The sequence below is a fragment of the Notamacropus eugenii genome, chromosome 4 (assembly GCF_028372415.1).
Source record: "Notamacropus eugenii isolate mMacEug1 chromosome 4, mMacEug1.pri_v2, whole genome shotgun sequence".
Classification (NCBI taxonomy): Eukaryota; Metazoa; Chordata; class Mammalia; order Diprotodontia; family Macropodidae; genus Notamacropus; species Notamacropus eugenii.
Genome location: NC_092875.1, coordinates 176,406,246 through 176,434,153, shown reverse-complemented (window position 1 = coordinate 176,434,153; position 27,908 = coordinate 176,406,246). Strand labels below are relative to the sequence as shown.

At 38.0% G+C, this 27,908-nt stretch overlaps 1 protein-coding gene across 2 annotated transcripts in view; it reads left to right on the top strand.

Annotated features, from left to right (window-relative positions):
- The window catches only part of F13A1 (coagulation factor XIII A chain), a 192,715-nt gene that overhangs the window by 60,474 nt on the left and 104,333 nt on the right, over positions 1–27,908 (top strand). For both annotated transcript variants that reach the window (XM_072603741.1, XM_072603742.1), the window contains exons 4-5: positions 6,918–7,169; positions 25,111–25,229. In XM_072603741.1, the coding sequence (XP_072459842.1) occupies positions 6,918–7,169; positions 25,111–25,229 (371 nt within the window). The remainder of the gene's footprint in view (positions 1–6,917; positions 7,170–25,110; positions 25,230–27,908) is intronic.

Below are 27,908 nucleotides of genomic sequence, written 5' to 3'. Positions count from 1 at the left end.
ATTTTGTAATTACTGAAATGTGTACATGTTACTTTCCCTCATAGAATATAAGTCCTTGAATGCAGGGATGGTTTCATTTTTGACTGTGTATGCCCAATATTTGTCATAGAACCGGGCAAATATTAGTCATATTTAATGACAAATATTAGTCACAATATTGATACGTTTGTTGATTGATTGATTGATTTGATTAACCTGGGGCTAAGGTTAAATGAGTTGATGATGTGTATATGAGTCTCCAGTCTTTCTGAGTATCCTCTTTTCCCTTTGTTGACTGTCTCACTCCTTTTTTTATTGTTTTCAGCCATAGCCGACTCTTCTTGATCCCATTTGGGGTTTTCTTGGCAAAGTTTTTGGAGTGGTTTGCCGTTTCTTTCTCTAGCTCATTTTACAGATGAGGAAACTGAGGTGAACAGGGTTAAGTAACTTGCTTAGGGTCAAACAGGTAGTAAATGTCTGGGGCCGGATTTGAACTAAGAAAGATGAATCTTCCTATCACTCTATCCACTGTACCACTTAGCTGCCTCACTCTATCACTGCCTAACTCTCAGTCACTGCAGAGCTTCAGGGACACCAAAATTAGAGGATTAAGAGTCCTGATTCCACCAGGTTAGGTTTCTTGTCTTAGCTCTTTAGATACCATAGAACATAATTTCTAATTTCATTTATTCCCACTGCTGCCTATTGATCACTTTCTCCATGAACTTCCCACTTTCTAGCATATTACCTCCTATTATGTTTATATGATATTGCCCGAACATTTCCCTGGGTTTCCTAAACTTTCATCCTATTCTGATATTCTCTCATTTTGCCCTGTTCTCTTCCATCATCTGCTACACACCTACCCTTTCCAAGGATCCTCATAATTCCCTATACTAGTATCAGACTTTTTTAAACTAGCTCTGTGACCCTGGGCAAGTCACTTACCCCTTTTGGCTTCAGTTTCTACATCTGTAAAATGAACTGGAGAAGTAAATGGCAAACCATTCCAGTGTATTTGCCAAGAAAACCCCAAATGGAGTCACAAAGAGTCAGACACAACTGAAATGACTGAACAGTAATAACATGAGCTAACTTGGTAAATATTAAATATCCTTTAAAATATTAAAAAAAAATTTAAGTGTCTTGGCAAGTATATGTTGGAAAATTAAACAAAAATTTAAAATATAGTCTCCCGTGATGGAAACAATCTTTGAGACCACGAGAACTTAGATGAGGTTGAATTTGAGGAAAATGGAGAGGGAGCCTAAATCCAATCAATAGCTGGAAGCATTCACTATTAGGTTGGCAACAAAGCCCTAGACAGAGTAAAAACTTAGTGGACTGTTTGGTTTTTTAAGTGCTTGTGTTTGGGAGTGGGAGGGGGTAAGGGAGAGAATAGAGAGATTAATGTCCCCAGAGTATAAAATAGAACCACTCAGAACACCAAAGATTACCTTTAGGCCAGCCTGTTTCAGGTAATCCTTCTGTGGTTATCCAGGAATCAAGAAAGCTTTATGGGTAATGATGAATGCACCCATTATTGATGGCCTATGCAGGACCCCTTGACAGTGTAATGATTCCTCCAAAGCCATTTGCACCTTAAGGGAAAATGCCATTTGCAAGGGGGTTTTGATCATGTGTATTTGCTGGCAACATATGAAGGCAATTCAGCCACAAAGCTAAGAGAAGAAAAGGAAGAGAAGGAAAAGGGGGATGGGAAATGATGGCAAGTAAGTTTTCCCAACATGAAGCAGGCTTTCCTTGGGTCATCTGCCTCTTTTCAGGCTCAAGATTAGACCTGAAACAGATCATTGCTCCTTTCCCCAGTCAGACAGAGCTGACCCCAGAAAAGGATTTTCTCCCACTTTATCCTGAAAGAACCTAACCAAACCATAGTGATGGAGGTGCCTGACAAGAACTCTGAGGGTACTTTCTATTCCCTATCACCACCACCATCTTGTGAACCAATAGGTTTGCTGACAATATGGATCGTTCTGAACAAGACTTCAGAACAAGACTTTGGCTATAACAATCTCATGTGATTAATCATAGGATTCTAAATTTAGAGTTGCAAGGGACCTTAGAGGTCATCCCATTCAACCACATCATTTTTCAAATGGGGAACCTAAGTTCCCATAAAGTGAAATGGTTTGGTCAAAGTCATTAGATAATAAGTGACAGAGTGAATCAAGATCCTGACACCAAGTCCAGTGCTCTGTCACCTGCACCTTGCTGCTTCCCTTAAGCTACCTTCTCAGTTATCTTCCTTCAGTCTCTCTCTAATCATTCCATTTTATGTGTCACTGACATTCTCATCTTTCTGGGTTTTTTTTTAATACCTACCACTCACTTGCTCAGGCAACCATTCTGTTTCTCCATAACTTATAACAGCTTCTCTTTTATTCCCTTGAATGAACCTCTGGTAAGACTGGTCTTCTTGCTGGTTCACAAGCTCTATTCAGTCTTAACTCTGTGTTACATTTGTGATGCTATTTTGATTAGAGTGGATAGAAATCTCCTAGATGGGATTTGTAAAGTCCACAAACCTTTAAAAAATAAAAATTAAGTTATAGGGAACTATGACTTTCCATAGATCTATAAAATACAAGAGCTAAAAGTAATCACAAACATGCATGTACACAAATATATGTATATATGCTATGTATACATATGTTTATATGTAGGTATGTATATATAATATATGTATATATTATTTACATTTTGCATGTGTAACACATAAAAGAGCCTAAATAAATCATGTATGTATAAATAGACACATATATACAGTATATGCATACATATATGCATATGTGGTCATCTCCCGTCATCTTCATGTATATCCTGTCACTGGACCCAGATGGCTCTGGAGGAGAGAGTGAGGTTAGTGACTTTGCACATCCCTGCCTCTTTTAAATTCAATTCACTTGCAAGTCATGACATCACCTTCCTGATGTTACGGTCCTCTTTGAGAATGAAGGACAAATGACAGCAACAAAAACAACACACACACACATATGTGTATATATATATATACATATATATATATACACACATATATATACATATATATACACATACATACATATATAGTGTATACTCACAAATTTTGTGTGTGTGTATATACACATGCAAATATTCATATATATGCATGTGTATATACATATATACACATACACATAATTGAGTCAGACCCATTTATTTTGCATATGAAGAAACTGAGGTTCAAAGGTGTGAAGCAATTTTGTCAGTTTTGTAAGTGACAGAGTTATAAATAGAACTCAGTTTTCCTGACTGCTAGTCCAATGTTTTCTCCATTGTACTATGCTTTCTTTTCCTTACTACTAGAATGCAAGTTCCTCGAGGGCAAACACTGTCCTTGGCACCTTCAATGTCTAGCACAGTGCCCTGCACAAAGTAGATACTTAGCAAGTGGTGAATTTGGATTGACTTGAGTCCCCCCCTCACCTTGTCCACAGTGATGAATCCATGTTCAGTACTTATTACTTGTAGGGTTGACTAAATGATGGCTGGCATGAGTGAATAAGTCTATACATTATTCTGGGTAGAAGGACCAGGTCACCCATAGTCATCATTTTCTTTTTCTTGGTCAGATCATCTTGTACATATTGTGTAGAGGTGTTCACACACACACACACACACACACACACACACACACACACACACCACCACCACCACCACCACCACCACCACCACCACCACCACCCATATTTTGTCCCCTATAATACAGAATAGTTAAAGATATTCCTGTTCCAATCATATCTGTGGTGTAAGAGTGGTGTACAAAGCTTGTTGCATGAATTAATTATGTAAATTCCTGTGAATTGTTTATTATGACCAGTGACATAGAAAAATGAGAAAAAGGAGCTCCATTTAAAAAAAAGTACAAGTCTAGCTGTAAGGGCTAAAAAAAATAATAGAACTGCTATTTTCAGAGTGGTCTTAACAACACCTTCAGTAATGAGTATTTGTCCCCTTCTTTCTGGGTCTACAGAGCTACAAGGAATTGTTTATGCAAAGAAGACCAAGACACTAAAGCCCTTCTGCCCACCTTCTCCTTAGCTCTCAAGCTGGTGGCTTGGTTGGCCTTTTTCCTAGAAGCATTGCTGCTCTCTAGAGCCCTCATCACTCTGCAGAAGCATAGACATCAAAGACAAACTTCCCAGCTATGGGTCCATAGTTCATTTATTAAGCTGTTTCACATAGCAGCTGATGTAACTAAAAACTGCCTTAGATTAAAAACATACAGTACTAAGCAGGGCAGGAAGTTTGCCACCAAATCTCTCCTGGCATAAAAGCCCAGGAGATAATAACAAAACATAAATGAAGAAAGATGAAAAGGATTGAGAAATGATTACCAAAGTGTGAACTTTTAGGTAAAACAGAGAATGGGGCCAGCAAACCTGACTTCTCTCGACTTGATTGTTATGATTCCTATCCCTTAAGTACTTTGAGCCTCAGTTCTATTTCTATGAAATGAACAAAATGGCATCGCCCTTCACAGAGAATACTGTATGAAAAGATACGCTACTACATAAATGTTAAAGATGATCATTGGCCTCTGCTCCAGAACTCCAGAAACTCTATCGGACCCCTGACTATGATCTATAAGCTCACTTGACAAATTTAAATTTTTTTAATAAAGAAATAGAGAACAAGAAATCAATATATTCTAAAGGTTGCATTTCAACACTAAATCACAGGTCCCAAAGACACTAGTATTTAAAAGGGAACACTTTAATGTTAAAAGTTTTATTATAGTTTTTTTTTTTAATGTTTGGGATCAAATCTCCCTGAGAGTTAGGGGTCAGATCTCCAGCTTGCTTCCAAGAGGACTCATAATTACAGTTCCCAAGCACAAAGACTATAAAAAGGGCAGTGATTAGCTATTTTTACTTTTCACTGAAGATAGAAAGGGATATAAAATGGCATAAGAAAATAGGTTATCAAAAAAGATGAACTTTTTAAGATCAGGAAAAGATTATGGAGTTTTTGTCCAGTTTACCTTTTTGGAAGAGTGCTTCCTCCTCCTCCCTCAGCTTTCTCTAGTCTTTAATTGAGGGGAGCTTGAAATTATATATGTATGTATACATGTATGTATACATACATACACAGACACATACATACACACACACATACGTACATACCTATATATAGCTTTTTTTTTTTAATCTGAGGTTTCTTTACTCTGAGATGGAAAGGATCTCAAGCCTTCCGGTCCAACCCATACCTGAACAAGATTTCCCTTTATAATATCCAATGTCAATTTGGAGAGCTTTGGTGTTAAGTAACCCAATACCTTCTAAAGTGTCTAATTTCATTTTTAGTAGCTCTAATTATTAGAAAAGTTGCATTTGCATCAAAACCTTCTTTTCTGCAAGCTTCATTGCTCTTAGTTCATTGCTTAAGTAGAAAAAAATCAAAGCTTTGTAATAAGCATTCCATACTACTACACTATGGGTTCACTGGTGGGGCATCCTTTGAGCCCTATCCTGTATATTCTCTACACAAATCAGAGGAACCAAAACTCAAATGACAAAGTATGCCACTAAGGCAGAAATATCAAGAAATGAAGCAAAAGTAATAAGAAGGAAGTGCCAAGAAATGGAATCATTCTCATCCCTCCCTCCCTACTCCACCTCTTCTACACAAATGGCCATATTCTCCCACAGTATTTTATTCACTAAACTATCTAGCTGTTTAAAACATGTAAACTGGCAAAACAACCATCCAAACCATCCAGTATGGAGAGAAATATTTAGGGGTTAATACCCATAAAAGGGTTTGGGGGCAGAGTAAAAAAGAAAGAATTCTAGGATAGAACACTTCCCTCCTTGCAATATTCAGGAATGAATAAGTTTCTCTCTCTCTCTCTCTCTCTTTCTCTCTCTCTCTCTCTCTCTCTCTCTCTCTCTCTCTCTCTCTCTCTCTCTCTCTCTCTCTCTCTCTCTTTCTCTCTCTTTCTCAAATCTTATTTAATTGGCTCTTTGTTTTTTGAGGGCAGAACCCGAACCTCTGATTTCAGTACGGTAGGGAACCCCTGCTCTTAAGGAACTCCCTCTCCCATTATAAAGTCAGGCACTTGTTTGAAATTTATCATCTTACAGAGCTTCCCAGTGGCACCAAAAATGAATGACTTGTCCAGGGTTTCATGGCAGTATGTCACAGAGGCAGGGTTGAAAGCAGGTTTGAACCTGAAGCCAAGACTTCCTGGCTCTGAGGCCAGCTCTCTATCCACTACGCCCTGCTGCCTATTATGAATTTCTTTTGTTTTTATATTACTTTAATATCTGAATAAAACTCTTCCTCTCCCCTACCTACAGAGCCATCTCTTTAAAAAATTAATTCAACAAAATCAACCAACACATCAATCACTTTTGAAAAAACATGAAATATTCCATACTCATAGTTCCCCACTTCTGAAAAAAGGAAGAGGACATAGATCTTGTCAGGTACCATGGAGAGGGAAGGGACCTAGACTGCTGAATCTCCTGCTCTGATAGATTCAAAAATCGATTTTAAGTAATATAGCCAATATAGTAAAAATTGAGGTTCTATCCTTGTCAAAATGCTGCTGGAAGATGAATATTTATCTGTATATTTTTTTAAAAAGAAAGTACTAAAAAAATAGGAGATTCTGCTCATAATAGATTAACATGGATACACAGAGCTGATTCATGTATGGAGACACCATTTATGTGGACACTGGAGCTGAGAACAAGGATCAAAATCCTTACTTTACTGTCCTCTTAAGGATCTACTTTATTGGGAAGATAGTCTCATGAAAACTAAAATTCTGTGTTCCTGCTTTTTCATCTTGATTGTATGTCTTTACATTGCTGAGCACAATGTACATGTAAAGTAGGAGAAGTTTGAAAATTCTTACTAAATTCTACTTCATATATTTTTTTTAATAGGTCGCTACCCCCAGGAAAATAAAGGGACTTACATTCCTGTTCCCATCGTGTCAGAGTTTCGGAGTGGAAAGTGGGGGGCAAAGATCATTTTGAAAGAGAACCAGTCTGTCCGACTGTCTGTCCAATCCTCCCCAAAGTGCATTGTGGGGAAATTCCGCATGTATGTTGCTATCTGGACACCCTATGGCATCATCCGAACAGACCGAAATCCAGCAACTGACACTTATATACTCTTCAATCCTTGGTGTGAAGGTAAGGGAATATATTATACACTTCTTCTTTCTCATGAAAATGCTGTAATTCATTTATTTCTAATCTGTGAATCTTTGGTAGAAAAGGGATTGTTTTGCAAAGAGACTGACCATAGCAACAAAAAAAAAAAAAAAAAAAAAAAGGAAAAGACAGAAAGAAAAAGAAAAGAAAAAAAGCCATAAACTTCCATTATCTGCCCATTAAGTATCGGTCATTATTCCATTAAATGAGGATATACATTCCATGGGTTATGACCCCAATGAGGAAACTTGGGTCATGTGTCCCTGGCTTTCAAAGGTGTTATAATAGTTGCCTCTGTTTTCAGATGAGCCAAATAACCAAATCTCTTACCCAGTACCCATTGATGCTTGTGGCCTTCCTCCTATTTTCTTTTTTCCTGATGATCCATTATAAGCTTAATATCAATACAACCTGTTTCACAGCTATTTAAATTTAAATAAATTAATTTTCATGCATGAATGTTCTGACCTAAAGTCTCTATTAGGATTCTCTGTACATTCATTCCCCTTCATTATCTTTTCTCTTAAGTGGTCATAATCAATGAGCATTCAGTTCTAGGGTTTTTTTCCCCATTTTGTATTGTTTCATAGAGATCTTTCTATTTTTCTTCATGTTTCTCACACATATCTCAAATCTTTCTATCCCATAAAAGCACAGTTCTGAGGCTCAGAAGTACCCTCTGAATCTTATTATTGCATTTATAAATGTGAATAATTATAATAAATGCAAATAATTTCATATCCACATTCTTTTGAAGCATGTTAACATTTTTATTGATTTTGAATGATTCCTCATAATGTTTTTTTTAAGTGAACAGGCTGCATGGGATATGACATATATACTGAGGCTAGTGACCTACTCTCTGTAGAATTAATGTTTTGAATTGGTTGTTAGAGTAGTGGTGACAGGTTTCATTGGGCTACCCAGAATTGTTTTTCTCCCTGGCCTTATGCCTCACAACATATATTTGTAAGGTAACTGGCCAGCCTCAGGACATTGAGAAACTAACTCAGTCATATGAAATTCAAAATTGTATCTTATCTTTAATAACATTGTCTTCCAGCCAATTGGCAGAATTTGATATCTATTATTATGTGGCATTGGTATTCAGGTTAGAGATGGAGGAATGTTTAGAGCCTTAATTTTGATTTCCCAGGAATCTGTCTCTTATTTATAACATTGTTCCATGAAACTAAATGCCCCTGTAACATTATCCTAACTTCATCTTTTCATGAACCAATTAATGACATTAAGTAGAGATGTGCCTACAAAAAGCTGCACCAATTTCCTCCTCACCCCTTCTACTTCACTACATAATCAGACACATATAAGCACTGAATATATTTCTTTCTTATCAATAACTATGGGTGCTAAGGAAGTGAATATCTCTAACACAGTGCTGATATTTTTTATGATTAAAAAAATATGTCTAGATAACAGAATGATTATGGAAAAGGATAAAATAAATGGACCATAGAAAAGATTGGAAATTATGGAGGTCTTGATATTGAGGGAACTTTTTAGATATATGATTAAAATTTACTTTGTTTAGTCTCATATGTTTCCTTAGTCTATGTTTCAAAGTGTTAATTCCCCACTTCCTTCTTTTTTCCCATGCCCTTGGAAACAGATTTATGCAAATGTATACTGAAATGCTTAGGGTATTTTTACATTCTGGGTGTGTGTGGGAGGTACAGGTGGGAAGAGGAAAATGAAATATTCTTCCTCGTTCCATTCACTGTCTGGGTCTTCCCTGCATGGTCCCCTAGGGCATAACTCTGAAAGGAGGCCTGTCTGAAGATGAGTGTCCTGGAATTAGCTATTTGGAGATACTCCATAACCCTTCTCTATATTTAAAGTGAATGACTATGCCTATATGTGCTAATTTATAAGGAATAAATCATCAGGGCCTGAGATGAGCAACAAAGGAGGGGTGTAGTGGGTCCACAGACCTAGAGGAAAAAGAGATCATGATAAGTAATGGGAGAGATGCTTTTGTGTGTTAAAATTGAGTTGAAACATTTTTATAAGAGGGGTTTTTAGCCAGATATCAATGAATTAAAAAATATTTTGATAACTTTATTGTAATATAATTGGTTTCCTGTATAATGCTATTTTAGGCTTTTAGAAACATTATTCTAAGAAGGGGACCCATGACATAGGTTAAGAACACTAGAATAGAAGAGAGAGTCAAAGAATCAATAGAGGTATAATTTGATTTGAACCAGGAAACCAGTGGGAGCAATCTACTTCCTTGAGTGGCCAGGGAGAGAAGACTTGGACAATAGAAAGAAAGAGGGAGCAAGAGAAGATAAACTTCTTGTTGACTGCCAGGCTTAGAAGAAACTGAGTCAGGAAAATAAGCTAGATAGAGGCATCAATGTGATGCAGTAGATAGAGTGTTGAGCCTGGAATCAGGAAGCCCCGAGTTCAAATTTGAGCTCAGACACTTACTAGTCTTGTGACCCTGGGCAAGTCACTTCATCCTGTTGGCCTCAGGTTCCTCGTTTGTAAAATGAACTGGAAAAGGAAATGACAAACTAGCCAAGTATCTTTGCCAAGAAAATCCCAAATGGAGTCATGAAGGGTTGACTCGAAGACGACTGAACAACAACAACAACAAAAAAAACCAAAAACTGGAAGTTGATGGGAAAGGGCAATATTCCCCATTCATATCCCCTCAAGAAGAAATCCTTATGTTCTAAGGTTGTGTCAGCAGAAATGCTAGCAAAAACAGGAGCCTGGCATTTTTTTTGCAGACTGTTCATGCTGGGCAGAAGAAAAACAGAGTGACTTAGGAGCAAGTGGCCATTAATATTTTTTGGGTATGCTCACTGTTTCCATGCTTATACTTTAAGTTTGTACCATCTGGGATCTCCCCACTCAAGCCTCCCTCCAGCTGCCTCAAAGGCTGTGGGAGGACATTTCTTGTTCCTCTCTACCTACACTGCGTGTTGCTAGTTATTTAAGAGAAGAATATGTTGGCCAGTTCAGTTTTGACCAAGTTTGCTGAGTAGTCCACTCGGGTCTAATAATGAATTAATAATGATAGTTAAGTGGTCTAATAATTAATTAAGAATTAGAATTAGCATTTATGTAGCCCTCGAAGGTTAGTAAAGAGCTTCACACTTCATCTCCTTTGATCCTCACAACAACTCCAGGAAGCAGGTGTTATTATCTCCATTTTATAGAGGAGGAAACTTGCCCTTGGGTGGCTAGATGGTGTCATAGTGCATAGAGTGCTCCACCTGGAGTCAGGAAGATTCATCTTGCTGAGTTCAAATCTGGTCTCAGACACTTACTAGCTGTGTGACCCTGGGCGAGTCACTTAACCATGTTTGTCTCACTTCCCTCATCTGTAAAATGAGCTGGAGAAGGAAACAACAAACCACTCAAGTATCTTTGCCAATTTGCCCATGACCCTCAAATAGGGTCATGAAAAGTTGGAAATGACTGAAAAATGACTGAACAAAAGGGATGCCTAGGGCCAAACATAGTTGAGCTATGGGATTTTTGGTAGTTTTATTTTCATTTTGAATTACTTTTTGATCCTTGACTAACGTTTTCAGAAACTTGGGTACCTATTAGAAACTATCAGAGGATATTAGAAGGGATCTTAGAGATCATGTAATCCAGGACCTTCTCAGATGAGGAACTGAAACTCATCAAGATTAAATTACTTCAATCAGTCAACGTTTTAAAGCACCTACTATGTGCCAGGTACTTTGCTAAGTGCTAGGGATACACAAATAAGCAAAAGACAGTCTGTGCCCTCAAGAAGCTTACAACTGCATAAGATAAACAGCATGCAAACGAATATATACAAAGCAAGCTATTACGAGTAGGATAAATAGGAGATAATTATCAGAAGAAAAGCACAAGAATTAAGAAGTGTTGGAGAAATCTTCCAGTAATAGATGGAATTTTTAGTTGGGACTTAAAGGAAGCCAGGAGGAGCAGTAGGTAGAGCACTCAGAGTATTCCATGCATGGAAGGCATCCAGAGAAAATGCCCAGAACTCAGAGATGGAGCATCTTGTTTATGGAACAGTCAGAAGGTCAGTGTCAGGGAGTAAAGTGTAAGAAGACTGGAAAGGTTAGAGGGCTTTGAATGCCAAACAGAACATTTTGTATTTGCTCTTAGAGGCAATAGGGAGTCACTGGAGTTTATACATTTGAGGGGGTGGGATGATATGATCAGATTTGTGTTTTAGCAAAATCACTTTAGTAGCTGAATGGAGAATAGATTGGAATTCAGAGAGATATGGAGCAGGAAAACCCACCAGCAGGATATTGCAACAGTCTAGATGTGAGGACATGAGGGCCTGTACTAAAATGGTAGCAGAATCAGAGGCGAGAAGGGGACATATTTGAAAGATGTTACAAATGTAAAATCAAGAGCATTTGGCAACAGATTGGATATGGGATGGGGGTTGGGAGAGAGGGGAGGCTGACAAATAATGAGAACTCCAAGATGACTCCTTGGTGGCTAGCCTGAGGGACTGGGAGGGATGGTGTTGCTCTTTACAGTAATGGGGAAGATAGGAAATGGGGAGAATTTAAGGGGAAAGATAATGAGTTCTGTTTTGAACATAGTGAGTTTAAGATGTCTACTGGACATCCATTATAAAATATGAGAAGCAGTTGGAGATGCAAGATTGGAGGTCAGCAGAGACTGGGTCAGGAGAGGTAGATTGAAATCATCAATATAGAGATGAGAATTAAATCCATGGAAGCTGATGAGAAGTTGTATTAGAGAAAGAAGAGAAGAGAGCCCAGGATACAACCTTGAAGGACACCTATGGTTAGAGGGCATCTGAAAGAGGATCCAGCAAAGGAGACAGAGGACTGGTCAGATAGGTAGGAGCAGAATCAGGAGTTGCCTATAGCTATACAGAGTTCAGGTGGTTGCAAGATGGCTGGTTGGTTGTTGACCTTTGTTCTTGAAGAGGACCAAAATGACACCACCATGATAAAGTGAAGTTTCAGTGTGTCCGAATGTGGCTGATCAGACCAATACTAGAGCTTGGAATGCTCTACCACAGATTGGGCACAGATAGTCTGTGTGAATATTTGGGATGGTTACTCCAAATTTGTGCATCCTATATTTCCTTTGCGCTGTCTCAATTCTGCTTCGCTCATAGAGCACAGCACCCTTTCTTATGGACAAGACAGGGCAAGACAAAGAAAGAGATTCAAGCACTCATGAAGCAGCAGCACTAGCTTCTTTGAGGCACTCTGTCTTCCTACTCTGCTCCTTGTCTTTGGTTCTCTCCCATTCCTGGAATACTCTCCCTCCTCATCTCTGCTTCCTGATGTCTCTGGCTTTCTTCAAATCTGAGTGAGGGATCCCATCTTCTTTACGAAGCCGTTCCCCATTCCTTCAATGCTGGTGCCTTCCCTCTAACTTTATCTCCAATATATAACAACAAGGGTTCTTCATGAAGTCTCTACACAGAGAGAAGGACTTTAAGAGCAGATGTTGTGAGGGAAACCTTGTCATGCATATTTCTGAAGCATGTGTCTCATTACAATTATGGTGGTCTAAGTTTAAGCTTACTCCTCACATGGAGACTGTATTTGTGGAAAGGAGTGAACTAGCTTCATAGGAGAATAGCAGTCACACTGCCTTCTGGGGACCCAACCTGACAATTTGTGCAGAATTGGGAATTCCTGTCTTCTTCTCCTCCTCCTCCTCCTCCTTCTTCTCCTTCATCTTCTTCTTCTCCTCCTTCCTCTTCTTCTTCTTCTCCTCCTCCTTCTCCTTTTTCTTCTTCTTCTTCTTCTCATTCTCCTCCTCCTCTTCCTTCTCCTCCTACTTCTTCCTCTTCTTCTTCTCCCTCTTATTCTTCTTCATCTTCTTCTTACATGTTAAAACTTCTTTCAAGTTTTATGTTCCAAATTCTATCCCTCCCCCACCCCAAAATGATAAGCAATCTGATATAGTTGTACATGTGAAATCATATAAAACATTTCTATATTGGTTATTTTGTACAGGAAGTTTCAAAAAAGAGAGAAAGAAGAAAAGAAAGTGAAAAACCATATGCTTCAGTCTGTATTCAGACAATATCAGTTATTTCTCTTTTCTTTTTTTAAAAAAGCTGGGACAATTTACTTTTGGTCCTTCCTGTTTTTCATTTTGATTTCTTGACATATAGCTCGGAAAAGATAGACTTTTAAAAACTCATTGTGTTTTAAATGGAGCTACTTGACTCCACCTTACAATTAAATCACTCTGGCCTTCATGGAAAGGCCAATAATAGTCCCAACTCAAGCTTCTGTGACTTATTGTTCAGATTTTGATGGTTTAAGTGTAAATAGGAATTGTTTTCTGTTCTGCCAGAAACTGAGGGTCTTCCTCTCCTAGATTTATATCTTTGGAATGGTAAATTGGGCCATCTTTTGTTTCAACTCTTACCCAACCCTTAGTCATTTAATGGGCATAACCTCAGGCAAACTGAGACTTGGAAAGACTTCAATTTAGAAAGGCCGAGGTCACTCACTGCATCCTGGGCCATTGCCAGTCATCTTGATCTTTGTCTAGCTACTGGACTTCTAGGACTCCGAAGGAGAGAGTGAGACTGATGACTTTGTGTAGCTCTACCTCACTTAAATCCAATCCTGGAGCAAGTCAAGACCTCATCTTTGTAATGTCATCAATCCACTTCAAGAAGGAAGGAGGAACAACTACAATAGTTGTTTGCAAGTTGTCTTCCTCATTAAAATATGAACTCCTTGAGGGTAGGGATGGTTTTTGTCTTTTTTGATATCCCTAGTACTTAGCTTAGTGCCTGGCATATATTAAGCATTCAATAAATGCTTGTTGGCTTATTTGAACTTTGTTACCCAGGAACTAATAAGCATTGCAAGACTTTCTTCCAAGGAAGGAGTAACAAGGCAGGAACTGGATTATTCCTACATTGGAGTTCTAAGGCCTAGACCTATAGAGTCATGGGCTGCTTACTCCAGCACTCCCTGATCCATGGTACTCTTCCTCCTTTGAACCAGCCATTTCAGTACCCGGCTCAATTAGGTCATCTTCTGAGTTCTAGCTGCCACCACTTGCCTTCTATTTCTTGAATTTCTCCATTCCGACCTGGTCCAGAAGGAGGAGGCTTCTTTCCTTTTCCTCTCACAGCTTCCTGAAAACAGCGCATACAAATCACCTTCTTATGTGTTTTAAATGAAAATTTATAGTAATAGTATTTATGTAGTTCTTAAAGGTTTACAAAGCACTTTATATTAATAATTATTATTGTTATTAAATTATTAATAAAATTCATATTATAATAAATTAATAATAATAATAAATATTGCACTTACTATGTGCTAGGCACTGTGCTAAATGTTTTACAATTATCTCATTAGATCTGAACAATAACCTTGGGAAGTAGATACTATTATTATCCTTATTTTACAGATGAGGAAACTAAGGCAAACAGACATTTAGTGACTTGCCCAGGGTCACACAGTTAGCAAGTTAGTTTTTAAAAAAAGAGGCTAGATTTGAACTCAGGTTTTCTTGACTCCAGGTCCAGTGCTCTATCCATTAAGCTATCTAGCTGCCATCTTATTTGATACTCATACCAAACCTGTAAGTTATTGTTATTATCCCTGTTTTATAAATGAGGAAACCAAGGTTGCCCAGAGTCACACAGCTTTATTTACTATAAAAAGGAGCAAAATAAAAAGTGTTTCTGATGGCTGAATGTTTATACAAGTGAATTCAGACTATTATTGTGACTGTACAAGAATTCTGGATAATTCTATACATTTCAATAGGTTTGAGATCCTGAATGAGCTAGATAGTTAATTTAGTCTCCTAGGAATCCACTGGGTAATAGTAGTTTTCTTGCAGCTATGACCTTAGGAAATATATCCATTCCCAGCATCAGATTTTATTTATTTATTCATTTTTATGTAGTTTTAATGGGGAATGGTTGACTCAGCAGTAACTTTTTTACTCACAAACATTCACTCTACAAAATAAAGTTTTATTTTCCTCTAGACCTGAGTTACTCCCAGAACACTAGGTGAAGTTCATTCAGTTATTCAAATGAACCCACAGCCCCTCCTCACCTCAGTTAGAACTCCACTGCTTAGCTCCTATCAGTGGTAGCCTGGAGGACTCAGATAGTGAAGGTGCTCTCCTAAGAATGGTGCTGACTCCCAGGTAAAAAGTCAGCCGAATAAGAAGTCTCCACACCTGGGCTATGTTTGTATGCTCATTTATTTATCAAATTCTTGCACCATTAATAACACTACTAAATATGCATAGCACTTCATACTTTTCAAGATAATGTCCCATCATTATTTCATCAAGGGCCAGTCCACTGAAAAGTGTTGGGTTTGGAGCTGGAAGTCCTAGCTCCTGGCTCTCTCATTTAATATCCTTTATGACCTTAGTCAAATTACTTTACCTCTCATGATCTCAGTTTCCTCATCTATAAAATGAAGGTGGAGTAATGAAATAACTGACCTCTAGGATCTATAATCCTCATAACAACCCACTGAGATTGATGGAGCATCATTTACCCTAATCACTAAGTATTATAATAATACCCCATTTTACAGATAGAGAAATAGATTCATTGACTTGCCCAAGATTACACAGAAAGCTAGTAGTAATAACTTAGGTCTCTGGACTCTTGGCTCAATACCTTGACTACTTTTTTTTTGGAAAGTCAAAGTCCTTGATTCCTCTGATTCCATATTGATCAAAAGACATGCCTGGAAATTTCCATAATTGTAGTTTCCAGGGCTCTAACCAAGATGGTACAGAACCACTGTGAAAGAGAAAAGGGAAGGAAGGTCCAAGTTGATATTCATGAGATCAAACAATATTTTTCTGTGCAAAGAAAAATAATGTATAGCATCAAGGGCACTCTACTCCCCAAGAGGGTAAGTGCTAAATAAGGAAAACCTGACATTTTCTTTGTAGATACTGTTCTGTGAATAGGAGTCATATTTCTGAAGGTATTTGAATATGATTGAAAATTCCTTAAACAGCAAATCTGCAAATGAGCACAAATCAAAGAAATTTTCGGAACAGATATAATCTGTAATGCATGCAGCATTTTAGCAGGTTTGGCTTCAGGAATTTGTTAGACTGTAGGGTCAAGAGGGCCATCTTCTAGTCTGTTTGCCTCCTTTAATGACAAGAAGGTCATTAAACCATTCTAGAAAGATGGATGAGTCTAAAATTTCCAGAAAAGCTAACTCCAGAAATGCCATTTTTAATATGTTACCATGTCTCACAACTCCTACAGGCAAGATGTTGTTCCTAATGTCAATTCCAAATCTCTCCTAATGTAGCTTATCACCCCACCTGCTTAATTTTAAAGATGAAAAATATTTTTTAGGCTGAACTCCTTCATGTTGTCTTTCTCTAGTGATTCAATCTCCAATTGCCTTTTAAATAGTTAACAGTAATAGCTAACATTTGTATATTATATATTTATATGTAATCATATTATGATATATTTTTACATATGTAGAATTCATATATTTATATTACATGTGTATATGTATATTTGTATATGTGTGTATGTGTGTGTATTATATATACATATATGTACATATTTCTGTGTACTAGACATTGTCCTAAGCACTTGACAATTCTTATCTTTTTTGATCCTCATAACAACACCGGGAGGTAGATGGTATTATTATCCCCATTTTATAGATGAAGAAACTGAGGAAAATAGAGGCAATGACTTGCCCAAGGTCATAGAGTTTCTAAGTGTCTGAAACTAGATTTGAATTCAGGTCTTCCTGACTCCAGGCCTAGTGCTCTCTCCACTGTGCCACCTAGCCGTGGAGGTATGTATTGTGTGTTATTTCCCCTACCCAGTTATTACAAATCTCCTCATTCAGGCCTGCTCCCTTCAGGCATTTTCAAGGGGACAGATCTTTTACTTTTCCATGGTTTTTGAATAAGGCAAAGGATATTTCTAAGTATGTAAAAGCTAAACACACATCCTCAAGAAATCATTAAGAGAGAAATGACTTGAAGGTTAAAGGTAACATGGGATCATAGCTAGAAAGTGGAGCTTGGAGTTAGGAAAACCAAGGTTTAGATCCTGTCTCTGAGATACATTAGCTGTATAACCTTGGAGAAATCATTTCACCTCTATGTACATGAGGCAGCTCCTTCAAACTAATCTACCACATCAGAGAACGCCTTGGCAGGTCCTTTGTACATCGCCAATTAGTAGGAAAAATCTTAGCAGTCTTCTGAACAACAGCTTTGGATTTTCTTTGATCCCTAAATCCAACCTGCTGGAATCCAGACCTCTAGGAAGTGAAATACTTCCTAAATTTGTAAGTGACTTACATTTTACCTTAAAGCAGCATATGAGTAAACTCAAAAGACTTATCAACCGATAGCAGCTAATGGACTACTCTCTCCAGTAGAGATGATTCCCATAGTCAAATTAATTAAGTCAGTATTCCTTTCTACTATTCTAGTATAAATTCTAATTTTCCCTGGGTGAGTAGGCAAATAGCAATTTCCAAGGCTGCCTGAAATCAATTCTATAAACATGTCCTAAAAATTTACCAGCCCACAATTTTATTTTTAACTATTCCAACATCTCTACAAATGGCAACAGTAAAATAAATGAGATCATCTTTCTTTACTATTTGCCTGGCATAAAATGTTAACTACCATTGGTGACTGGTTATTTGCAAGATTGACTGAAGATATGCTCTGGCCACCCATGGGACAACATGATTTTATGCTGGTGGGGTTAGTATCTTTGTGTGTAGTCTCCTGTACCATGATCACCATCAACACCACTGGTCTTTTTTTGGATGGGGGGAACATTCATTGTTGTTTGCCTTTACTGACCCACCCCCAAAAATCACCTGAGACCTCTAAGGGCTGTTACATTATTTCAGACCCATTGAACTATGGGATTTTTGTGTCTCAGCCTGGTTCTATGACCTTCGGAAATGTGAAGTCTAAGGTAGGAGATGGAGAGCCAGCACTGAATCAAAAAGATCTGGTTTTAAGTTAGGCCTCTGATATGTGCTGGCTGTATGACCTTAGGTAAATTACTTCACCTCTCAGAGCCTCAGGCTTTAAAGTTCCAAAGTTCTAAACTGCAAAACAGTTGTGGGGATATCAGCTGCCTTTGACGATACCAAAGAAATCACCTTCGGAACTGAAAATACCCCAAAACATGAGATGTTGTAATGTTTGGCTTACAGAAACGTGAGCAACTTTGCTGGATCTGTCTTTGTTGCATGTTAGCTTTCTTAAGTACAAAGATTCCTTTCTCTCTCCACTCTTCACAAATGACTCAAAAAAAAAAGGCAGATAAAAGACAAAAGAATTCTAGGGGTTAAATCACCAAGTTTCCACTTTTTTTTTAGCCCATCAAACAAAGATTTTGGGAGTTTCCATAGAGATGTGAATATTTTTTACCTAGCTCTAGGACAACTGTATTTTAAAGTGACACATGTGCTTTACCCCTTCAATCTTCCCATAAAGTCAAGAAAAAAATTTAAATTTAAAATGCAGGCTCCTCTATTTGACTTTCTATGACTTGCCATGGATTCATGATCATGCCTGTCCATCTTGTGGCATGATTTAGTTGAGTGGCTAGAAGGAAAAGGAGACCTATTCTTGAGTCACAAAACTAGCCCCTGTCCCTGGTTTATGGCTTTGATTTATAATGTTCTATCAATAATAACCCAAAGATACCAAACAAATTCTTGGGTAAGGAAAGAGTCCCTTTTCCAAGTTTCTTTCAGTTCCAATTTTGTTATAAGTATATGAAAACAATTCATAATAGCAGAGAAAAAAATGAGAATTATTATAAGTATATAGCCCTAGCTAAGATTTGCTATGAATGTGTCAAAGTAAAGCCAAGTCAACAAGCATTTCTTAAGCACTTACAGTCTACCAAGCATTGTGCTAAGTGCCGGGGGTATGGAGGAAAGGAGATACCACGTCACAAACTGGTAATGACAAAAACAAGCAGTTATCTCATAGAACTGGGATAACAGGCATCGTCATGGGAGCTGACATGTAGTTAGTGGTTTAGGGTTTATATCTGGCTTATCTTCTTTCATTTGATCTTCACATCAACTTCTCTGAGGGAGTCAGGGCAGTATCGTGATTCTGACTCTCCAGAGAAGTTAAGTGGCATGCACTCCCAAGTCTACACACCTCATTATGGGATAAAAATGGATTTGAATACAGAACTTCTAAGCAGAATTCGAATTCCTCCTACCATAGCTTCCAGACTTTTACTGTACCTCCAGTTGGCTTCTACTCCATTTGTAGATAACTGTTTAATATCATTTTACATACACTATTACCTATATATGTATAATTTTAAAATTCCTTTCTCACTTTCTCTTAATTCATATTCCAAGTGTCCCCATTTAGCTTTATCTTTCACTTTATTGAAAGTCTTTAAATCTAAAGTTAAATTAGTCAGATTGCTTGTTGATTGATAGATCTGAAAGCAGCCAATTTTTGATTAATGTTTCTTACTGTGTGACCCTGGGTAAGTCACTTAACCTTGTTTGCCAATGGCAAAATACTCCAGTATCCTTGCCAAGAAAATGCCAAGTGGGGTCATGAAACATTGGATCTGATTGAAAAAGACTGAAACTACCATGTGCAAATCATTGTTCTCAACCTTGGTGATATAAATAGCAAAGTGAGAGAGTCCCTGCTCTCGAGGAGCTCACCTTCTAATGGGGAGATAACATTGTTTGAAGGTTTCAGCTACAAGTCAGATGGAGAGGTCCCATGGTCCTTAGGGGCAAAGCAGATATCTTTTCTTTAATGTTCCACAGATAAAAATCATACTCACTTCTGATGTTGAACTGTTTGACAATGCCAAGAATTTTGGTGGCAAGAATAGTCTTTTCTAAGTCCAATCTAACTATAAGATATTACAGTAAGCCCTAAGGATATAAAGATTTTTTGTTTTAATGATACACCTCCTGCTTTCTTGTAGCTTACTTTTTCTTGAGAGCAGAGGGGAAGACCCTAAATATACAAGAAAGCATCATGGAAGATAGGAAAACTATTACCTCTAGGATAAAACATAAATCACTCTATTTGGCACAAAAACAAAAAACTCTTAACAATCTGGTTCCAACCTACTTTTCCAGGCTTATTGCACACACCTTCTCCTTCCCACAATCCGTCTTCCAGTCAAACTGGCCTCCTTACTACTCCTCACCTGGGACTTTCCATCTCCAATATCTGCCTTTGCAGACGTTATGACTTCCAGTGCCTGAGATGATCTTCTTCCTCATCTCCACCTCAGGAATCCTGGTGCTGCCTCATGTAAGAAAGCCACCCGTGACAACCCATTTCTGCCCACCATCTGTTAATTATGATATTATTTATTGTTTATCATAACTTTGTATTTAATTTTCAACGTACATGCTGTTTCCACCCCCCATTATATTTTACATATTCTTGTATATACACACCTAATTATTTGCACACTGTCACCTTGATTAGAATATAAGCGCCTTGAGGGCAGGGACTCTGTATTCCCTGTGACTAGCACAGTTCCAGGAATTTAGCAGGTGCTGAATATTCAGTATAACTGGATAAATGCTTTCTTTTTTTTTCATTGATTAATTGAATTGGAGGGGATCAGGGAAAGTTTCACAAAATAAATGGCCCCAAAATGGAGTTTTGAAGGGAAAGAATTCTGAAAGAGATGAGGAAGAAAAAGCCTTCCAGGCACAGGGGAAATAACCGGTATAAATGAATTAAGGGCAGAGAAGGCAGAATGAAGGGAAGTAGGTTGTGCTAATGATGAAAAGATAGTTTGGAAGTAAATTATGGAGGGACTTAGATGCTAGAATCTTTTTATTCTAGGAAGAATAGGGAATCATGGTAGATTTTTGAACATATGAGTAACATGGCTAGACCCATGCCTATAAGACAGACATAATATTGTGGAAGGAGCTTCCTAACTTAGTCGTCAATTTGAGTTCAGATGTGATTGAACCTAAGGAGATGAGAAAAGGCTTCATTACAAAGACATATGAACTGAGCTTTCATTTTGCCAATTAGGGGAATAACTTGCTATGTCTCCTTAAAGGACCATGGATAACAAGGAAAATGCAAAAAGCATGAGAAACTTGATTGTTAGCAGAATGCTGGACTTAAATTCAGGAGAAATTTCTTTTAATATTTAAAAGTTATGGGACAGTTCCTAGATCATGTTTCCTCTCTGAGCCTCATGTACAAAATAGAGATAATAATCCAACCTACTCACAGGAGTGGGTGAGAATCAAGTGAGATAACGTGTGTTGCGAACCTTAAAGGGCTAGAAAAACATTAGTTATTGTTTTCACATTACCAAGAATCACTTCTGTGTATAAGGGACCATTCTGGAAAAATAAGACCAGGAAAGGAGCTAGGGTGATCATATAAGTCAGTCAGCAAGCACTTACTATGTAGTGCTAGAGGTATTAAGATATGCAGTGGCCAAGGAGCTTGTTCTGATGTGGGAGACAGCATTATGTACATGCATACAAGTTATATACAATAAAAAAGATGGAAAACAAACTCAGAGGGAAGACTTTGCAGGATGACAAGGGTGGGGGGCAGGATTTAGTGGGAGAAATGAGAGAGACCTGCTGTGGAAAGTAGAATATGAGCTGGGTCTTGAAGGAAACCAGAAGAGAGAGGTGAGAAAATAGACTATTCTAAGCATGAGAGACATCCATTTGGGAAAGTTGGGGAAATAGAAAATGGGGTATCCTGTGAGAGAAACAGCAAAAGCCAATAGAAGGACAGAGAGTTGTACAGATAGCCATGTAATAGGCCTGCAGCATGGTGGATAGATCATTTCTATCAGGTGTTTGCCTGAACAAGAGTCCCCACAGGATGAGAAGGAATGGATGAGTTGTGATTAGCATTTCTGGAGGGGAATACACACCTTAATGAGATTAACAGGTCATTTATGATATTCAACTTTATAATGTTATAACTAGAATCTTAGAGCTGTAAGTGACCACAGAAGTCAACTGGTTGATCATCTTATTTTGCAGATAAGAAAATTGAGACCCAGGGAGGTGCTATTCCAAGACCATAGTGAATTAGTGGAAGAAATGGGTCTAGAACCCAGGTTTCCTAACTCTCTCAGTCTCACACTCTTTTCACTAGATCACCACCTGTTATATCTCTCCAAAGGGAATCCTGAGTTTGCTGCTAGTGAAAAGAAGAGATGAAACATTTTACCATTCTCTTTTATTCTGGTGCGTTTACTGGTAACATTGAAGAGAAGGTAAATAGGTCTTTTGAGCACATCAGGGGTTGGGCAAATGATGCTTCTATTTGCCTAAAGCTTGGCTGGATCAAAAGGGGGACATGGGGAGGGAATGGAGCAGGCTCCTTTCTCTTGCACTGGCTGGAGAACACAAGTTCCTTGGTGCTTCAGGGAAATGTAATTGAACCCTGAGTTTTTAAAAGATGTCATAAATACTTTTGCAAGGGTAAAACCCTGCTGTGTCAATGTAAGGTACAACTTTATGGCTAAATTATAAATACAGTGGCTACAGCACTTACATCAGTAGTGCCAGTTCTATTTTAAGTAATCTGACAGATATATGAGAGCTTTAGGGCTTTTAAAATTGAATCCATATTCTTAGATGGGAACTTATGAACACAAAGCCCAGTGGTGGGAAGAAATAATCAAAGGATACAGGCCTTAAAGGGGCCTTTCGTGATCATCTAATCTTAATGCTATTTGTCATTCAATAAACATTTATTAAGCACCTACTATGTGTCAGGCACTTCAAACTTTCCTTCAAACTTTCTTCAGGTTTCTAGCATTATTGCCATTTCTATGAATATCGTGGTTGTACAATATCTCCTTAACTTTGTCAGGATCAGAGCTACATTTGACCTTTAATTGTTGATGAGATGGTAGAGAGAGATAAGGAAAGGAAGGTACTGAGATAAAGATATATATAATATATAAATATATATACATATACATATAGAGAGAGAGAGACAGAGAGAGACAGAGAGGCAGACAGAGATAGAGAGAGATACAGAGACAGAGACAGACAGACACACACACACATATATTATATATATATATGTATATATATATGTATATAATGACTGTGAGAATTAATTGTTATTGGGTAAACAAAACGTACAGCTCAAGATCTCCCAAAATTCATTAAATAATTCTTCGATTTAGGGAAGCCAGATGTCTGGGAAGAAGGCAAAGCGAAGGAGGGAAAAGAATCAAAGATTTTTCTCATAGAAGCTGACCACCAGCAAAGAGGAAATATTCAGATAAATGTTTAGCTCACTCTGTAATGGGAAAAGAAACAAATTAAGAGTGGAATTAAATGGCAGATTTTTCAGCAATACCAGGGAAAAGAACCAGAAACTTAGAATATCTAGTCTCAGATGCTTGGGGAGAAGAATCCAGAGCTGAGAGAGGGTAGTAAGATTTGTTCTAAACTAGACCAAGGGGGACTCATGGACGTGGAATCAAGTTCATACTTCATTTATACTCTTAAAGTACCCTCAGAGATAAGATTCATACCTTCCTGGTATCCTCAGAGACATAATGAAAGCATTTTTGTTATGCTCAAAAAGCCTAGACTAAGAGTGTTACAGAATGCTCACTATGAAAAGGGGAGACAGAGTAATGGTGGAATGTATTTTCAAGGCTATAGCCACAGAAAAGAAGCCCCAAATCCACTGGGGAGTGAGGGGGCAGTCAACACAAGGAGCTATGACCATGAACACTCACATGGAAAAAGTGAAAAAAAAACTAACGTCCTTTCAATCAATCAATAAACATTAAATAAGCATCTACTGAAGGCAGTTAGGTGGCGCAGTGGCCTGGAGTCAGGAAGACTCATCTTCCTGAGTACAAATCTAGCCTCAGACATTTAGTAGCTATGTGACCCTGGACAAGTCGCTTACCCTGTTTGCCTCAGTTTCCTCATCTGTAAAAATGAGTTGGAGAAAGAAATGGCAAATCACTTCAGTACTTTTGCCAAGAAAACTCCAAATAGGGTCATGAAGAGTTGGAAATGATTGGAAAAAGAACTGAACAATGACAAGTATATACTACATGTCAAGCACTGGGGACATAAAAATAGACAAAAGATAGTCCCTATGTCAAGGACCTTACAATCTAAGTTCCCTATGAAATGGACACCCTGAGTGATGAAACAGCCTTCTAAACCACTGAGAGTGGTCACAGGGCAAGGATTAGTAAATGCCAAATAGGTAGGCATCTATCTACTTCTCTACAAGTAGGTACTGGTATTCTTAAGGTATCAAGGAAAAGTGATATTTTGGTTAGACCCCTGTCATGCACTCATGAGAGGACAAAGACAAGAATCTCTCTTGCAGGATGGACAAGACCAGAGGGGTTGCCAGCTGCATGGCTGGAAGGAATATCAAAATTGATGCAATTATATATTCTGAATATTGATGTTTTTGATGGATGTGTGATTTCTTAGGCCATGGATTTATTTTAAAAGTCATCTGTCATTCAGCTGTTTTCTATTAACATTAATAGGGTAGGAATTGTTCTTTGATCTGTGGTGCTGATTTGGAGCTGCCTCATAGAATTCTGATTTTGAAATTGCTGGTGCATGGTAATCATAAAATGCTTGATGAGACATGGTGATATAATTGTGCCATCCTGAGCACATGCAGAAGAGTCTGGACTTGTCAGCATTTCCCAGCATGCCTCATTTACTTTCTGATTTTTAGTGCTGATTGTGCTCACTGTTGACTCAGATTCCATAGGAGGAAATGAGAGAAGACGCTGTGAAGTAGAGACATTTTTTCATCATATTTTTCATGTTTCAATTAAAAAAATGAGACATTACTTTGGAGTATTTGAAAGTTGCTTAGTAATGACTACTATTATATTTAAACCCTTCTTCAGAGGATGCTGTGTATCTGGATAATGAGAAGGAAAGGGAAGAGTATGTCCTGAATGACCTTGGGATTATTTTCCATGGAAACTTCGATGACATGAAAACTAGGAGCTGGAACTATGGTCAGGTAAGCCATTTTGAACTTTATCATCACCTTCCCAAACATTTATTTAAATCCACAATGCTCAGCTTTTTGGGACCCTTTTATAATGGCCAAAAAATAATAATAATAAACTGTGCTCTTCTACTTGAGAGTAGTTGGATTATAATCTGTTGTTTGAAAAAACTAAAATGCCCTAACGGATTTGTGATCTCAGTTATGTGGATACGCCCAGCAATCGTACAGATTTCTATACATACATACCTGGTTTTACCCTCACCCTCATCATCCCTTACATTCATCAAAGAAATCTACCCAATGTATGAGGGATCTTCCTCAGTTTCTCTGAACATCATGAGAATGGCAATGGACCATAGATAACCAATAGGCTGTCCATTGATTATGCCTCATCCTCACCACAAGACCAGCCCATATTTCTTGATTATGCCTTTCTTTTTGGAAGTCCTTTGCTCTTATTCTTCTTCAAAATTTCTCATTTACACGGTGTTTCATCCCACCAATGCTCAACATGTATCTTTCCTTTGCCCTTCAGACAAATCTTCAATTTCAATACTTCAAAGACTCATTATGAACCCCATAAACCTCAAGATAGTGTCTATGAATTCTAGTTTGCATTTTATTCATTGCTGTAGTATATCCATACATGTTTAAATAATGAGCCTAGAAATGCAAAAAAGGGCCATGAAAGATACTCCAGTTGTAGAGTGTCTTCCAGTAATTGCATAAATGAAATGCATTGCACAGGAGAAGAGCCATCTCAGGCCCTAGATTCTTATAGTTGGGGTTTGCATAGGCCATGCCAATGGGGAAAGGTTCTACAAGATTTGTGATCTTATACCAGAACAGCATGAATCACACTTCTCTTCAGATGAAGGATTTGATACCCAAAAGAAAAGCTGAAAAGAAAAATACTGACAGCCTTCTCGTGACCCTGGGGAGTGATTTTATGACTGTTTCATTTGGTGATATCCTCTCTGAGATGACCTAGGGAAGTGTGTCTTTAGGGAAGACAGAAGCTCAAGTGAAGTGGTACTAAATTGCTTTGTCTCAAGGTAGAGAGGAAAGGCAAGTTCTAGAGAAAAAGAAGATACAAAGAAAAAAGAAAGGCAACTTGTGGAAATTTGGGAGTTGTTATCAAAGAGATGCCCCTACCTTCTTCTACCCCTTTATTTATGTTATTTTGAATTCTCATAATAGAAAGACTTCAAAATATTCTTTTGTTCTACCATTTCTCTTTCAAATTTAGTCTGGTATTGCAAACATTTATGTCTCTTCTACATAGGAAACCCATATATTTCATGAGGATGGTATCTGAACACTTAAAAGGAAAAGACCATGTTTTTGGAATCTGGACCCAAAAGGGAAAAGCCCAGGACTCTCCCACATGGCCTAGGTCCCTGGCATTCACCAGAGGCAACAGGCCCTTCCCAGTTAATTAACTGCCCTTTCATTGTGGACTCACACCCAATCTCCCCAATTCTCTGTTACACCTAACCCAGCCCAGCCCTCATTGTCTGCACCTGGCCCCACCCTAGACCACCATCTAGACTCCTTCCATCTGACCTAGGTCCCTGAGGTACCCAGTCCTTCTAGGTCCTTCTCTGTTACCTCCCAGTCACTCCAGACTACTTGGCTACTCTTAGATGCTTCCCATAGTCTTTCTGTATATAAAGTACATCTTGCCCCTGATTAAATTGCTTAGATTTTTTAAGAGTCTGATCAATGCTCAGATTCCTGAAGAGTCTGGTCAATGTGGTGGATTTTTAGAATCATGCCCACTTTGACCAGTGTTCTAATAAACCTTGTCTTTAGCTGAAAGAAGGCTTGAGTCAAATTCATTCAAAGCAGAACCTACACATCATCATTTTGGGGTGCCAGTACCTCTAAATCTCAACATATCTACATAAAATATTCTTTTTTCCCTTTGTTACCAATGAATTTTAAATTTTACCCTACAAGCAATAAAGAGTCATTCAAGGAGATGAAAGAGGGGATGACATGGACAGATATTGTTTTAGAAATATCAGTTTGACAGTTTTGTGAAGGTTAGATTGGAGGACAGAGAGACTGGAGGCAGATAGAAGTTCAGAGGCTGTTGCAATAATCAAATTGAAAGATGATAAGGGTCTGAAACAGGGTAGGAATGAGTACCAGTAGCATTGAGGGATTAGATGCAGGAGATGTTGTTGAGGCAACTGATTGGATAATGAAGTTAAGGAGAAGTAAACAATCAAGGATTACTATGAGGTTGTGAATTGGAGAGCTGGAAAAACGGTGATGCAATTAACAGAAATGGCATAAATTTGGAAGATGGGGATAGGTTTGGAGAAGCAGAATAGAATAATGAGTTCCATTTTGGATGTGTTGAGAACAAGATACCTATGTGACATCCAGGTGGAGAATAACTCAGGCAAGAGAAAAAGATTAAAACTATAAAGATATAATGGTGCCATCAAAACTTGTTGCTCCCAATTTCTCACAGTAAGGGTATGCAAGCACACTTGGTCCTTGTTACTCTGTACTTCCCCTATTCTCCTAAGAATATTATACATGTATTTCTTTTGATTTCTGCTTAGCTTTGTAAATCATCCCCTTATTTCTGTCACTCATGACTCCTCTTACTCACAGTTTTCTTAACTATTAATACATTGGACTATGTAGCTGGTATATTTCAGACTTTTTGCT